At 36.2% G+C, this 17837-nt stretch overlaps 1 protein-coding gene across 4 annotated transcripts in view; it reads right to left on the reverse strand.

Moving 5' to 3' along the window:
• L (zinc finger protein Lobe) overlaps positions 1–17837 on the reverse strand; it is a 427741-nt gene that overhangs the window by 348768 nt on the left and 61136 nt on the right. For 2 of the 4 annotated variants that reach the window (XR_010950889.1, XM_067773124.1), the window contains exon 2: positions 8811–8977. The exons of the other annotated variants lie outside the window; for them this stretch is intronic. Coding sequence is in view for 1 of the 2 variants with exons in the window: in XM_067773124.1 (XP_067629225.1) it covers positions 8811–8913 (103 nt within the window). In the remaining variant the exon portion in view is untranslated. The remainder of the gene's footprint in view (positions 1–8810; positions 8978–17837) is intronic. 4 annotated transcript variants of the gene reach the window in all.

The following is a 17837-nucleotide window of genomic DNA, read 5'->3' on the forward strand; positions in this document are numbered from 1 at the left end:
GTGGACCAGGGTGACCCAGAACATCTTCTGTCGGATACCGCTAATTTATTTATATATGTCTTATCACGAACAGTATTCCTGCCAAGATTCCAAGGGCTTTTGATTTCGCCCTGCAGAAATTACCTTGTTTCATTTCTTTTTTCATATTTGGTACAGAGTTATGGCATTTTTTTCATTTTTTGTAATTTTCGATATCGGAAAAGTGGGCGTGGTCATAGTCGGATTTCGGCCATATTTTATATAAAGATAAAGTGACTTCAGATAAGCACGTGAACTAAGTTTAGTTAAGATATATCGTTTTTTGCGCAAGTTATCGTGTTAACGGCCGAGCGGAAGGACAGACGATCGACTGTGTGTAAAAACTGAGCGTGGCTTCAACCGATTTCGCCCATTTTCACAGAAAACAGTTGTCGTCGTAGAATCTATGCCCCTACCAAATTTCACAAGGATTGGTAAATTTTTGTTCGACTTATGGCGTTAAAAGTATTCTAGACTAATTAAATGAAAAAGGGCGGAGTTACGCCCATTTTGAAATTTTCTTTTATCTTTGTATTTTGTTGTACCATATCATTACTGGAGTCCAATGTTGACATAATTTACTTTTATATTGTAAAGATATTAAATTTTTTGTTAAAATTTGAGTTAAAAAAAAAATTTTTTTAAAGTGGGCGTGTTCGTCATCCGATTTCACTAATTTTTATTTAGCACACATATAGTAATAGGAGTAACTTGCCTACCAAATTGCACCATGATATCTTCAACGACTGCCAAATTACAACTTGCAAAACTTTTAAATTACCTTCTTTTAAAAGTGGGCGGTGCCACGCCCATTGTCCAAATTTTTTCTAGTTTTCTATTTTGCGTCATAAGGTCAACGCACCTACCAAGTTTCATCGCTTTATCCATCTTTGGTAATGAATTATCGCACTTTTTCAGTTTTTCTAAATTTTCGATATCGAAAAAGTGGGCGTGGTTGTAGTCCGATTTCGTTCATTTTAAATAGCGATCTGAGATGACTGCCCAGGAACCAACATACCAAATTTCATCAAGATACCTCAAAATTTACTCAAGTTATCGTGTTTACAGACGGACGGACGGACGGACGGACATGGCTAAATGAATTTCTCTTTTCACCCAGACCATTTTGATATATATAAGTCTATATCTATCTCGATTAGTTTATGCCGTTACGGATTACCGTTATGCGAACAAAGTTAATATACTCTGTGAGCTCTGCTCAGCTGAGTATAATAATACAAAATAATAAATAATAACAATAATAGTAGCATAATAATAACAATAATAATAAAAATAATAAAAATATTAATAATAATATAAGAATAAGCCAATATACGATAAGTGAATAGCGAGTGGCGATAATGCCACTTAACCGCACTCCTCCTAAGGAGGGAGGACCCCTGCTATCTCAGCAAACCCCAACCCATCAAATCAGCCAACAGCAACACAAGCTACCGCTGACCCAACAGACCCAATCTCAACCGCTCACCTCACGAACACAACAGCAACAAAAATCGGAGTTACAAAAAACTCCCACAATCCCTGCTGGGAGCGCCGGTAGTGCTGAGCAGCAGATAGAGTTCCTCCAGCAACAATTGCAACTACTTTATAGTCAGCAACAAGTCCCACCCACCCAAAAAAGTCACTAGCCCGACTCCAACAGCCAAAGAATGGAAGTACGTACCACCCTCTAAACGCCAACGCGAAAGCCCAGGTAAGAGTACAGAGTCAAAAAAACAGGCCAAGCTCGAACAATATTGGCTTGGTAAGGGCCAAGTAAATGCCCCAGATACGGGAAATAGATTTTCCGTCCTTGAAGACGAAGAACCTGCCAACCCAAAGGGAGAGAAGTGAAACCTCCCCCCATTTTCGTCGACAAAGTCAGTAACATATGTCCACTGATGAGTTTATTACAAGAAATTGCCCAAAACTCGTTTCACCTAAAGCTAATAGGTAACGACCAAGTCAAAGTCCAGGCATCATCTCTCGATGTCTACAAAAGTACCGTGGCCCAATTATAACTAAAGAACACAGAGTTCTTTACATATAAATCAAAACAAGAACGTTTATTTAAAGTAGTTCTTAAAAATATGCACTTCTCGATAGATACTAAAGAAATCGTAGACGCACTTAAACATGTTGGCCACTCTGTTACTGACATATGGAACATGAAGCACCGAATTACCAAAAAGCCGCTACCCATGTTCATAATTGAGCTCAAGCCCGACCAACAAAAAAGAGATTTACGAAATTAAAAGTCTCTTACATTCAAAAATTGTATTCGAGCCGCCACACCCAAAGCGTGAAATACCCAAATGTGCTAATACCAGCAATATGGGCATACGAAATCGTACTGCCCTCGAAAACCGGTATGTATAAAATGTGCTGGTAGTCACATGTCTGCAGAATGTAGTCGAAAATCCAAGTCTTATGATGTCAAATGCGCTTTATGCGAAGGTAATCACCCAGCCAATTACAAAGGATGCGCGGTCTATAAAAACTTACAAGACATAAAATACCCACCATTGACTCTCACCCAAGTACTGTTGTCTCACATGGAAAAGAGAAATTCAATCAACAAGGTGCATCCTCAAGCCAAGTCAACCCAGCCAGCAATACTATATCGTATGCTCAAGCCTTAGAAGGGCCCAACCCAGCTCAAACTCTAGCAATGCTAACCCAAATAACATAGACCCATCTACCCCAACCCAAAATGGTAGTGAAATGCGAGAAATGATTGCTCTATAGAACAAGTTATGCAGCAAATCACAACAATGATGACACTTCTTGTCACCCTCACTACTAAAACCTCTTCACAACCGGCTCCTTAAAGATCATTATCTGGAATGCCAATGGCCTTTCCAAGCATTTACTTGAAATAAAGGCATTACTCACAATATAGACATACTTCTCAGATCTGAGACCCACTGATAAAAGCTACTTTGAAGTCCTCTATAAGTTTTATCACACAAAACACCCAGATAACAAAGCACATGCTGGATCAGGTATCCTAATAAGGAGCAGTATTAAGCATTGTAATACAAACTCGTACCGCACGAATGCTATCCAAGCCACTAATGTTACTGTCGAAGACTCGAACACACCTTCTGGGGCTCTCGCCTTATCACCCCTAACGGAAGGCAACTATATCAGGCTATTGGCCGCCTCAAAATAACTCCATTCTCTACTGGAACACCCACATATTGGCCCTCAAATAAAAATAAACTACCCGACTTCTGTGTGCTAAAAGGCATATCTTCTTCAGAAATAACTTGCAAATCGTGCTTTGAATTGTCTTCTGACCACTCCCCAATATTGGTAACAATTGATAAAAATCTCACACCCACAGCTAATCGTTGTAGCCTCTATAATCGGAGGACTAATTGGGAGTACTTCCGGTCTATGATCTCGTCTAATATTGACTTAAAACTATCCCTGAAATCCGACGAAGATATGGCTGAAGCAGTCGAACACTTTAACAGGTGTATCCAACAAGCTGCATGGAACTCAACTCCTACCCTCAGCAGGCAAAAAACCATGGGCGTTACCCACGAAGTAAAAGCCAAGCTTAAAGAAAAGCGCATCGCACGGAAAAGGTGGCAGCAAACCCGGCATCCCGATGACAAGAAACGGTTGAATGCATTAACTAATGAACTTAAATACATCCTTAATATGGAGCGCAACAAAGAAATTCAACAATACCTCAGTAATATTGATGCAACAACTGCAACAGATTACTCGCTTTGGAAAGCGACTAGCAAGCTTAATAGGCCAATTATCTCAAATTCACCCATACGAATGGAGAATAATGAATGGGCAAAAAGTGATTTTGAGAAAACAAGTACTTTCGCACGCCACCTAAAACTTGTATTCACCCCACATGATATTGAACCCCCACTAAGAATAACTAAGGAAGTGAAAACTACCTTAGGTCATCCATATAAAATGGCGTTCCGCAAGGTAGTGTAATGGGCCCAATACTTTATCTACTTTACACGTATGACCTCCCAATAGCAGAAGGCATCACTATAGGCACGTTTGCCGATGATACTGTGGTGTTGGCCGTTGATCCTAACCCTAGCGTGGCTTCACTCAAGCTCCAAGGAAGTTTAAATAAAATTACCCATTGGCTGAACGAATGGAGGATCAAATCCAATGAATCAAAATCCGTTCAAGTGACGTTTACTACAAGACGTAACACTTGCCCACCCGTTAAACTCAACGATATTAATATACCACAAAGCGACGAAACAAAGTACCTTGGTATACACCTCGACGGAAAATTAAATTGGAGGACCCACATATTCAACAAAATAAAAGCCTTTGGTATCAAACTAAGAAATCTGTACTGGCTTAAGAACCGAAATTCACAATTATCAATTGATAACAAAGTCCTGCTTTACTCAGCCATCATAAAATCCATTTGGACATATGGAATACAACTGTGGGGAACTGCAGCAAACTCAAACATAGAAATTCTCCAAAGATTCCAATCGAAAATCCTTAGAATGATTGTAAACGTACCCTACTATGTGACTAACAACCAGCTACACCGGGATCTAAAGGTTCCAACAATAGCTGAAGAAATTAAAAAGTATGCTATTTCATACAACACGAGGCTTCTAACTCACCCCAAACCATTCATTCTAGCCCTGTCAGCAAGACCAACTAATTTCACGCGCCTGAAAAGACAATCCACCCATGCCCATCAAGTTTATTAAGTTTAATTAATTATGAATTACTTTTAAAAAACCAAAAATTTGTTAGATTTATTCATGTATACAGTTGGAAAATATATTGGATGCTAAAAAAAAAACAACAAAAAGTGTCATAGATTAGAATAATAAGCTATCAAATAAAAATAAATGTAAGGCGCGATAACCTCCGAAGAGATCTAAGGCCGAGCTTCTCTTCCAATTTGCGTCGTGCTCCTCTTGATTTTTCCTACAAATTGGCCGGACGGGACCTACATGTTTTATGCCGACTCCGAACGGCATCTGCAAGGCAGATGAGTTTTCACTGAGAGCTTTTCATGGCAGAAATACACTCGGGGCGATTGCCAGACACTCCCGAGGGGCCCCCGCTTAGAAAAATTTTCTTCTAATTGAAAAACCTTATTTATAAAATGTTGATGTTGCTTTTCACGGGGTGTGAACCCAATCATATTTCACTTACCAAGTTTTATTGTAAGAGGAAATGGGGAGATGTTTTTTTTAAACGGGCTGTGCCACGTGTTATCTGAAATGAAATGTACAATTGAAGCTCACGCTGAGTATATAATGTTCGGTTACACCCGAACTTAGACACCTTTACTTGTTAGACCTTAACTCCAGTTTACTTATATTCACATGCGTATTCCAGGTAACTACATGCTTAGTCTATTTTCAGAAATGAACATTTTGCCTTCTTTCAGCTAATGAATGTGAAGGAATAAAAAATGGTTGCCAAGGAATTTTTGTGAACTCTTTGATTTTCAGATTGTTTTTCCTTTTTTCTATACGAACTTTGTTTTTATAATCTTCGGTGCAGAGCTCACAGAGTATATTAATTTTGTTCGCATAACGGTAATCCGTAACGGCATAACCTAATCGATGTAGATATAGACTTCTATATATCAAAATGATCTGGGCGAAAAAAGAAATTCATTTAGCCATGTTCGTCCGTCCGTCCGAGTAAATTTTGAGGTATCTTGATGAAATTTGGTATGTAGGTTCCTGGGCACTCATCTCAGATCGCTATTTAAAATGAACGAAATGAACGAACAACCACGCCCACTTTTTCGATATTGAAAATTTCGAAAAACCGAAAAAGTGCGATAATTCATTACCAAAGACGAATATAGCGATAAAACTTGATAGGTGGGTTGACCTTATGACACAAAATAGGAAATAAGTAAACTTTTGGACAATGGACGTGGCACCGCCCACTTTTAAAAGAAGGTAATTAAAAGTTTTGCAAGCTGTAATTTGGCAGTCGTTGAAGATATCGTGATGAAATTTGGCAGGAACGTTTCCCCTATTACTATATGTGTGCTAAATAAAAATTGGCAAAATCGGATAACGAACACGACCACTTTAACAAAAAAAAATTGTTTTAAGTAAAATTTTAACAAAAAATTAAATATCTTTACAGTATATAAGAAATTATGTCAACATTCAACTTCAAAATGGGCGTCGCTTCGCCCTTTTTCATTTAATTTGTCTAGAATACTTTTAATGCCATAAGTCCAACAAGAATTTACCAATCCAAAGCTCCTATGATGATAACTGTTTTCTGTGAAAATCGGCGAAATCGGTTGAAGCCACGCCCAGTTTTTATACACAGTCGACCGCCTGTCCTTCCGCTCGGCCATTAACACGATAACTTGAGCAAAAATCGATATATCTTTACTAAACTTAGTTCACGTACTTAGGTTAGGTTAGGTTAGGTTAGGGTGGCTGCCCGAGGGCACACTTAGGCCAGCTAATAGGCCCAGTTGAAAAGGTTGGCCACATCCCTTAATTGTGGTAATCTAAATTGCTTCTAATGAAATCTAAAGTGTGACTCAACGTACTTATCTGAGCTCACTTTATCGTGGTATATCCGACTATGACCACGCCCACTTTTTGGATACCGAAAATTACGAAAAATTTAAAAATTGCCATAATTCTATATAAAATATGAAAAAAGGGATTAAACATGGTAATTGGATTGGCTTATTAACGCAAAATATAACTTTAGAAATAAATTTGTAAAATGGGTGTGACACCTACCATATTAATTAGAAGAAAATGAAAAAGTTCTGCAGGGCGAAATCAAAAGCCTTTGGAATATTGGCAGGAATACTGTTCGTGGTATCACATATGTATATAAATAAATTAGCGGTACCCGACAGATGATGTTCTGGGTTACCCTGGTCCACGTTTTGGTCGATATCTCGAAAACGCCTTCACATATAAAACTAAGGGCCACTCCCTTTTAAAACCCTCATTAATACCTTTAATGTGATACCCATATCGTACAAACACATTCTAGAATCACCCCTGGTCCACCTTTATAGCGATATCTCGAAATGGCGTCCACCTATAGAACTATGGCCCACTCCCTTTCGAAATACTTTTTAATACCTTCCATTTGATACCCATGTCATACAAACACATTCCAGGGTTACCCTAGGACATTTTCCTACATGGTGATTTTCCTTATTTTGTCTCCAAAGCTCTCAGCTGAGTATGTAATGTTCGGTTACACCCGAACTTAGCCTTCCTTACTTGTTTTTTTTTTGCATTTTTTTTAAGATATGGTGTGATATATTAAAATATATTATATATCAAAAAAAAATTTGGAGCGATTTTTTACAACAGGCATAGGAAATGTTATTTTTCCTTTAATGCGAACAATTAATATCAGGGGCCTATTTCACATAACATACAAGTCTTGTAATACATGTAAATTTGTTCTGACAATTTTTTCTTTTCTTAAGAAGTTTACTTGTATTACAAGACTAGCCACACCAACAAAGTATACAATAAAAACCATAATATGCTGTTTCTATATCAATTTCGCTAAATCGTTTCGAAGCAGCTATGTATTCGTCCGCAATTTCCGGGACTAATCGCCGATCCACAAATTAAACTTATTTTAGCAGTTTTGCTTCAAACTAAGGAGTCAGTGGCTTTGTTTGTACCATTGAATTTAACCTCGATTTTCATACAAATCTTTTAAGGAGCCGGTCGCATGAGATAATATTAAACATTTTGAAGTTATTGAAATTATACTTCTTTAGGCGCGTTATGAAAAAATGAAGTGAAATTTAAAAAAAAGGGGCACAAAAGTCACAGGTTGCAAAAGGCAGTTCTTGTGTAAATTCGCTGTGAATTGTAGAGCTGGATTTCGATTCGATTCTTAATCGATTTAATCGATTTTTTTTTAGAAATGTAGAATCGATTTTTTTTTAAATCGTTCGATTCTTTAGGCATCGAAGTTTTCATCGTTTTCATCACTATCTGCTTTACGGACGCTTGAGGAAATACATATTCTGTAATTTTTATTTTTATAACTTAGCTTTCTTGTGTTGGTGGCTTCGAGAGAAAGATGAAGAAATTTCTTCTGGTAAGCAATATGTTGAACATATGTTTATATATTTTGTGGTATGATCATATGTAAATGTAATACTCCTATATTGCTAATACAGGCTGGGTACACAAGGGAGAAATGGCCAAAAATCTTTCTATCTGAACGATCGGTTGTATGGGATGTAATATATATAGCTACGATCAAAGTTATTTTTTCAGGATATCTTCTATGATATATTAGAATATACATCAGCGAGTTTCACGTTTATACTTTCTAAATTGCGGCAGGAATGACCGAAATCGTCTTATCTGAACGATCGGTTGTACGGGAGATATATGTTATAGTGGTCCGATCCTAAAGGATCCGACAAATGTCTAATATAATACAAAAATACATCCGTGTGCCAAATTTCATTGAGATATCTCAAAATTTGAGGGACTAGTTTGCGTTCAAACAGACAGACGGGCGGAGAGACGGACATGGCTATATCAGCTCAGTTCGTCGCCCTGATCAATTCGGTATACTTAATGGTGAGTCTATCTTCTATATTTCTCAACGTTACAAACATCGGACCAAAGTTAATATACCATTTCATGTTCATGAAAGGTATAATAACCGTTATTTATTCAGCGAAATATTAAAATAACCTTTATTTTCAGTCCCTGCTTTAATCACTTTAATTTTATTTGAGCATTCGGCAAGAAGTATGATTCAGCTTCACTTACACTTACACTTACTTTTTGGAATTTCTAAATTGCAGAGCTGAGTCGAGTTGTTCGGTCCAAAATTGTACCCAGATAGGGTATTTTGTTTTTTATTATTTTCTTCTTCTATCTTCATTGCGCTCAGCACGTTCTTTACGCTTTTGATTTCCAGGTTTGTGGTGGTACATGTCGTAGCAGGTCTAAAAAATATATTGCTTATTACTGGTGACTTAACTCATTTATTTATTTATTCGTATTGTAGAGTAAAATATAAATTTGAATTATCATTGATTAGGGTGAATGGTTTGAATATGATTGATTTCTTCATAATTAGTTATTATAATCTATCAAACATAATTATATACAGACCCTTTTTTCTACGATATTTAATTTACCAGAGATGTGACGCTTCAAGTCCACGGCACAATAATATAGTATCATAGTTCTGGTCAACACATATTTCTATTTAAAAATAAAACATCTTTCAACTTCAAATGTTTTAATGGAAAAGATATAGTCTTTACGCTACAAATATTTTGGAGACACATTTGGCAAGAAAGTAATACCGATTTTTTTCTCTCGCCGATAACACTGTGTGACATTCAAAAACACCTGGGAAACGATGGCATTTTTCTGGTAGACCTTGAAGAGCTAAGCAAGACTGCATAAAGAAACTTGCTGGTCACCCTTAAAATCTTAAGTTACGGGTAACTTTTTGCCTTTTTTGTAACACTGTGTAATATTTTCCATTCACAACTTGCAACTTGTCAAATATCACTCTGGAGTACGAACAGTACAAAAGGATATATGCCTATATTTACGTGTAATACTCTTTTATGTGGTGTCACTTCGATATTTTTTTTGTTTTTATACCTTTCATGAATATGAAATGGTATATTAAATTTGGTCCGATGTTTGTAACGTTGAGAAAGAAGTAGAAGATAGACTCACCATTAAGTATACATAATTGAACAGGGCGACGAACTTTTGATATAGCCATGTCCGTCTGCCCGTCCGTACGTCTGTCCGTCCGTCTGTCTGTTTGAACGCAAACTAGTCCCTCAAATTTTAAGATATCTCTCTTTGAAATTTGGCACAAAGATGTATTTTTGTATTATATTAGACATTTGTCGGATCCGGTAGGATCGGACCACTACAACATATATCTCTCATACAACCGATCGTTCAGATAAGACGATATTGGTCATTCCTGCCGCAATTTAGAAAGTATAAACGTGAAATTCGCTGATATATATTCTAATATATCATAGAAGATTTCCCGTAAAAATCATTTCGATCGGAGCTATATATAATATATATCCCATACAACCGATCGTTCAGATAAGGGGGTTTTTTGCCATTTTTATACCTTTCATGAAAATGAAATGGTATATTAATTTCGTCACGAAACCAAAAATTGTAAGTCCTTAAAGGAAAATAGATAGACCCACCATTAAGTATACCGAAATAATCAGGTTGAAGAGCTGAGTTGATTTAGCCATGTCCGTCTGTCCGTCTGTCTGTTTGTATGCAAACTAGTCCCTCAATTTTTGAGATATCTTGATAAAATTTGGTGAGCGGGTGTATTTGGGTGTCCGATTAGACATTTGTCGGAACCTACGGGATCGGACCACTATAGCATACATATATCCTCCATACAACCGATTTTTCAGAAAAAGAGGATTTTTGTAATATCTTACCCAATTTAACAGATTGAAGCTTCAAACTTCACCATATACTTTCGTATATTGCACGTATTGTTGCCTGAAAAAATTGATGAGATCGGTCGTATATATAGTATATATCCCCCACAACCGATTGTTCAGATAAGGAACTTTTCGTAATTACTGCCCTATTTTAAGAGCTAGAGGCTTCAAATTTCAACGAATGCTTACGTATATAGCATATATTGTTGTCTGAAAAAACCATAAAGATCGGTGGTATATATAGTATATATGTATATGGTGGTATATATAGTATATATATATATATATTTTCGCAAATTTTAGCCCCATTTTAACAGCTAGAAGCTTCAAATTTCACCGAATACTTACGTATATAGCATATATTGTTGTCTGAAAAAATCATAGAGATCGGTTGTATATATAGTATATATCTCATACAACCGATTGTTCAGATAAGAAACTTTTCGCAATTTCTACCCCATTTTAACAGGTATAAGCTTCAAATTTCACCGATTGCTTACGTATATATATAGCATATATTGTTGTCTGCAAAAATCATAGAGATCGGTTGTATATATAGTATATATCTAATACAACCGATTGTTCAGATAAGAAACTTTTCGCAATTTCTACCCCATTTTAACAGCTATAAGCTTCAAATTTCACCGATTGCTTACGTATATAGCATATATTGTTGTCTGAAAAAATCATAGAGATCGGTTGTATATATAGTATATATCTCATACAACCGATTGTTCAGATAAGAAACTTTGCGCAATTTCTGCCCCGTTTTAACAGCTGCAAGCTTCAAATTTCACATAATGCTTACGTATATAGCATATATTGTTGTCTGAAAAAATCATAGAGATCGGTGGTATATATATTATATACTTCATATAAACTGTCATTTTTGCCCCTTTTTTACGGCTAGAAGCTTCAAAATTCATCAAATTTCATCAAATAGTTACGTTTACGTCATATATTTTTGAAAGACGTGATTCGTACTCTCGCTGAGCTGATTCGCAGCGCGCTAAAAAAGCACAATTTTCCACTGGATGACTGCCGTGTGCAAGGGTATGATAATGGCAGTAATATGAGTGGTCATTACAAAGGAGCGCAGAGTCATATCCTGAGAGATAACTCCCTGGCAATATTTACACCTTGTGCTTGTCATAGGTTAAATTTATGTGGAGTACAAGCTGCTGAATGTTGTGCAGAAGTCATCACATTTTCGCTATTATACAGAAATTGTATAATATCATTAGCGCAAGCCCTCAGAGATGGGAAGTTCTCAAGGAAACCACTAATTGCTCCTTGCACAGCATGTCACAAACATGATGGTCTGCTCGTGTGGATAGTGTGAAACCCTTCTCAACTCACATTCCCCAAATATTGAAAGCTATTGAAGAAATCGAGCTTTTGAATCTGAGTTCAGAAACAATAACGGATTTGAAAGTTATTGAAGCATATATGGGGAAATTTGAGTGTATCCTCTTAGCCTCCAATTGACGGTAATCAACCATCAAAATCTGGTACTACAAGCTAGAAATGCCACACTGGACATGGAAACAGAAAATATACCTAGCCTGATTGATGAGTTGAAGAAGTTCAGGGATCAATGGTCGATCATACTTCAAGAATGTAAGGTTCTGGCAAGGAGTGTAGTAGTTGTGAATACCTTCGCAGAGAAAAGAAGGAAGATAAGAAAGCGCCTGTTCGATGAATTACCTGGCGAATCACCTGAGTGTGATTCCGAAACTCAATTCAAACAACAATTTTTTACGTTCTTTTGGACTGCTTGATTGGTAACATGACAAGACGTTTCGAAGCCGTAAATGTCATTGCGATTAAATTTAGTTTTTTGTGGAAGTAACAGGATCTGACGGAAGAAGAGCTCAGAGAAAACGCAGTGGCATTCTGCACGATTTATGGTATCGATATTTCTACGGATCTAATAGATGAAATCATTCATTTCAAAGCCATCCACTCAGCAAATTTGGGATGTGATTCGCTGCCATCATTTCAACTTCTGAACAAATTTCATGACTTGAAGATGGAAGTATTATTTCCGAACATCTGCATAGCATTAAGAATATTTTGCACACTTCCAGTCAGTGTGGCTGAAGGGCAGCGTTCTTTTAGTCTATTGTCTCGCGTGAAAAATTTTTTACGTTCTACTATGAGCCAAAATCGTTTAACAAGCCTTGGAACATTGGCGTTGGAGTCCAGCCTTGCTCGCAGCATTAGTTTTGAATCGGTAATTTCCATATTCGCAGACCAAAAAGCACGGAAGGTTTTCCTTGGCTGATTCAAGCTCTTAAAATGTACATATTTAGAAAAGGTTAATGTAAGCAAATCAAACAATGAAATCTAACATTTCATTTATGTAAGTGCTCCAGTAAATCTTATTTTATATGAAATAAAACTGACAATGTGAATTGAAAAATTTATGTATGTTATTTTATTTTTTTTTTTACTGGATTGAGTTCATTTTTTAGAAGGGCCCGTAAACGCGAACTGTCCCAGGGGCCCGGCTCGGCTCTCTGCGGCCCTGAATACTTTTTGTATTTTTTATTTGGTAATTTTATCATCACTAGGTGTGTACATTTCATACTTATATAATTTTAATAAAGCAATGTACTTAATAATAACAATGTAAATAAATGTTATCTTTAAAGACACAGGGTGAAAATTTCTGAAAGTGATTTTTGAGCAACAAAGATATTATTTGATAGCTATCGATAATAAAAACAAATGCTCGTCTTCGATTTTTCCAAAAAATACTGTATCCTTAATTATCGCCATTTGAATTTTCTTTGTCCTTTTTCTTTTAAAGTTGAATAGCAGCCGATAGGCTCTACCGATTTTGACAATTCGGTAAAAGTCTAGTTGAGGGGTCGATTGCTGATACGCTACCAAAAATATCGAGAGAGGTGTCAAACGACGCATATTGACCTCAGCATTAATAATCCGAAGGCGAAAAAGGAAATTTTAACTCGTTCAAAAGATATTAAACAATAACCGGAAAATGATGGCGGGTCCCTCCGAAACCGGGGGTGGTATCCATAGTATTTTGGCGCAGAACACCTTTCTGCATTGGCGGCCTTCGGCCGCGCTTATAAAAAATTACTCTGGGTGGGTCCAACACCGGTTTGGAGACCAAAACTATATCCGCGAAAACCTTAAAAATTAATTAATGAGAAACCCCGGGCCCGGGGGAAACCCCCCATAGCCCTTCCCCCATCCCACCCCCTCTCGTCGGGCCTGTACGTAAGTAAGTACATTGTTACAAGGTATAAGCAAAAATTAAATAAACTTTTTTCGGTTCGATTTAATCGATTAATCGATTTTTTTCTAGAATCGAATCGAAAAAATCAATTCTTAAAAAAATCGAACCGAATCCAGCTCTAGTCAATTGTACAAGGAAGCTTGCTTTAAGTGGGATGTATATGGTTGTACATATGTATGTAATCGAAAAAAAGCCAGCATTCAATAGCGTTATTTAACTTCGGGTGTGCATTTATGGGTATGTATGTATGTACATTGTACATACACATCTATTTTAATTTCATATCAGCTTGGCATACATTTGGTTTTTGGTATGCTTGTATGTATGTACATATATGCTAATGTTACTGCACACTAAGGAGGTTTTATCTATCTATGTACCGATGTGGCCAATTAAATAGCGCCAGCAAGCCTACTTATAAATTTCCCAGGCCTACTTAAATAGCTATTTCAGTTTCAGTTTTAGTTTTCGTTTTTTATTTTGCAAGAGTAAGCTAACACAAATTAAAATACTAGTTCAACAATATCTAATAATAATAGGAATTTAAACTTAAATGCTCGCTTCAGTGAAGCTGTTCCAGTGGACTCTTAAATAAAGCCAGTACAAATACATTTTTCCAGAGTAGAATTCTTAAAGTTTCTTTTAATATTTCGTTGGAAATCCACGTTGTTTCAAAACTTCACAGCATCTGCGCTGCATGGAATTAATTAAAGAGCGGCATCTTTCCACAGGTATAGCATACCAATGCTCCTTCACCTTTTCAAAAAGTTCGTCTAAATTCTTGCATTTCTCTTGGCTTACTGCTCTCTTCAAGTGCGCCCACAAATGCTCAATGGGGTTTAAATCAGCACTATTTGATGCCCACTCAAGCACGTTAATGCTATTGTCCTCAAAAAACTGCTTGATTATCCTGGCCGTGTGCTTCGGATCTGAATCTTGTTGGAATTTCCAAATAACTGGCATGTTTTCTTCAGCCCAAGGCAGCATAACATCTCTTAGTATTTCTACGTAAAGAGGGGCAGTCAAAGTTTCGCGGATTCTGTGGATCGGCCCTACGCCATTCCAAGAAAAAAATCCCCAAATGTTTATGTTTCCCCCACCGTGCTTTACAACGGTTGATGTGTACTTGGGGTTAAATTGGGAGCATGGGGGCCGCCCAAAACTATCGTTTTGCACTGGGAGATATTCTATCTATTTTAGATTCGTCGCTCCATAGCACAAACTTCCACTGATTTGCTGTCCAGTTGGCATGTGAGCGCGCAAACTCTACTCGTCTTCTTCGTTGAGCTGGAGTAGTTAAAGGGCGCTTACGTGCCACTCTTCCAAAAAGACCTGCTTCATCCAAACGACGGCGGATCGTTCGACTAGATATTGGAACTGCGAGTTCTTTAGATATTTCTCGGTTAATATCAGAGGAAGTCAGGCGGGGGTCAGATTTTGACAGTCGCACTATCTTGCGATCAGTATATGCCGATGTTTTACGTGTCGCTTTTTCCTTGGAACGGCATCAGTTGTCTTATTTTTCTTAAAATATTTTAGGGCGTTCTCTACCATCTTTTTGGAGCAACCTAAACGTGAAGCAATTCGCCTTTGAGAGTTTCCACCTTTGCTAAGCTCAATAATTACTGCTCGCTGGCTTGGAGTACAATGTTTTGACCTCCCCATCGTACCAAAACGTCAGACTATGAAATTCAACGGCTATAATATTTTATTTCTTGTTGCTCTTCTCTACTTACTTGAATGAAGAATTTTAACTGTTTTTGTGTACTTAGAATTTTATAATTTTCGAAAAGGTTCTATTTAGTTTTCTAAGCAACAATGCACTAACCAACGTATTTTTTATTTAAGTTCAAGTAAAACCATCGAAATATTTTCAATCAAACGGTATCTCACTCAACAACTCACAAACTCTACAAAAGGGGAAAAATTTTTCCGTTATCTAAGAGAAAAGAATGAAACGTTAAGAGAGACGAATAAAGTGACCACAACTGTATATGGGGTATTCCAGCCCATTTCGACCAATTTTGAACCCGACCCCTTTAGAATTGGCTGAAAGTTTTTCTTCTTTTTCTAGCTTACGAAAGACGTTTTTCAGAATTTTTGAAATTTTTTTCATCCAACTCAAAAAAAGTTATGAATTTTTAAAAAAACACCGTTTTTGTTTTCAAAATGCTATAACTTTTTCAAAAATTGACCGCTTGGGATCTTTTTTTTTTTTAAATTTGTTTTTAAATGTACTTTTCGGAAAAAATAAAAAAAAATGTTTAAAGTTTTTTTTTTTGTAATTTTTCAGTTTTTCGAGATTTTTCGAATTTCTCCATTTTTTTTTCTCATAAAAAACTTCAATCAATTCGGCAATCATCCCCACTAATCCCGGAGTGGGCGATTTTTTTTTTTTTATTTAATTGAAAAAAAAAACTTTAAAAATTTGTTTGTATTTTTTCCGAAAAGTGCATTTGAAAACAAATTTAAAAAAAAAAGATCCCAAACGGTTAATTTTTGAAAAAGTTATAGCATTTTGAAAACAAAAATGGTGTCCAACTCAAAATAAGTTATGAATTTAAAAAAAAGAACGGGGTGTTTTTCAAAATGCTATAACTTTTTCAAAAATTTACCGTTTGGGATCTTTTTTTTAATTTTTTTTAAATGTACTTTTCGGAAAAAATACAAAAAAATTTTTTAAGTTTTTTTTTTCAATTAAATAATAAAAAAAAATCGGACCACTCCGGGATTAGTGGGGATAATTGCAGAATTGATTAAAGTTTTTTATGAGAAATAAAAAAAAAATGGCGAAATTCGAAAAATCTCGAAAAACTGAAAAATTACAAAAAAGAAACTTTAAAAATTTTTTTGTATTTTTTCCGAAAAGTACATTTAAAAACAAAAGATCCCAAACGGTCAATTTTTGAAGAAGTTATAGCATTTTGAAAACAAAAACGGTGTTTTTTTAAAAATTCATAACTTTTTTTGAGTTGGATGAAAATATTTGAAAAAATTCTGAAAAACGTCTTTCGTAAGCTAGAAAAATAAGAAACACTTTCAGCCAATTCTAAAGGGGTCGGGTTCAAAATTGGTCGAAATGGGATGGAATACCCCATACATACCCAGCAAAAAACTGCCTAACGCATTCACGTATACAAATACAAAATATTCAGCTGTCATCTCCTCTACAACGAAAAAAAGTGTGTCCTGGCTATGGCGGTGGTAGCACGGTGACAGCTGATTTCTATTTTTATACTGAGTTGAGCAGAGCTCACAGAGTATATTAACTTTGATTAGAAACGGTTGGTTGTACAGGTATAAAGGAATCGAGATAGATATAGACTTCCATATATCAAAATCATCAGCATCGAAAAACAATTTTATTGAGCCATGTCCGTCCGTCCGTCTGTCCGTTAACACGATAACTTGAGTAAATTTTTAGTTATATTGATGAAATTTGGTATGTAGGTTCACGGGCACTCATCTCAGACCGCTATTTAAAATGAACGATATCGGATTATATCCACGCCCACTTTTTCAATATCGAAAATTTCGAAAAACCGAAAAAGTGCGATAATTCATTACCAAAGACGGATAAAACGATGAAACTTGGTAGGTGAGTTGAACTTGTAACACAAAATAGCAAATTACTAAAATTTTGGACAATGGGCGTGGCTCCGCCCACTTTTAAAAGAAGGTAATTAAAAAGTTTTGCAAGCTGTATTTTGGCAGTCGTTGAAGATATCATGATGAAATTTGGCAGGAACGTTACTCCTATTACTGTATGTATGCCTAATAAAAATTAGCAAAATCGGAGAACGACCACGCCCAGTTTTAAAAAAAAAATTTGTTTAAAGTAAAATTTTAACAAACAATTTAATATCTTTACAGTATATAAGTCAATTATGTCAACATTCAACTCCAGTAATGATATGGTGCAACAAAATACAAAAATAAAAGATAATTTCAAAATGGGCGTGGCTGCGCCCTTTTTCATATAATTTGCCTAGGATACTTTTAATGCCATAAGTCGAACAAAAATTTACCAATCCTTGTAAAATTTGGTAGGGGCTTACATTCTAGGACGATAACTGTTTTCTCTAA

Source organism: Eurosta solidaginis, chromosome 3 (genome assembly GCF_040869045.1).
Source record: "Eurosta solidaginis isolate ZX-2024a chromosome 3, ASM4086904v1, whole genome shotgun sequence".
In the NCBI taxonomy this organism is placed as follows: domain Eukaryota; kingdom Metazoa; phylum Arthropoda; class Insecta; order Diptera; family Tephritidae; genus Eurosta; species Eurosta solidaginis.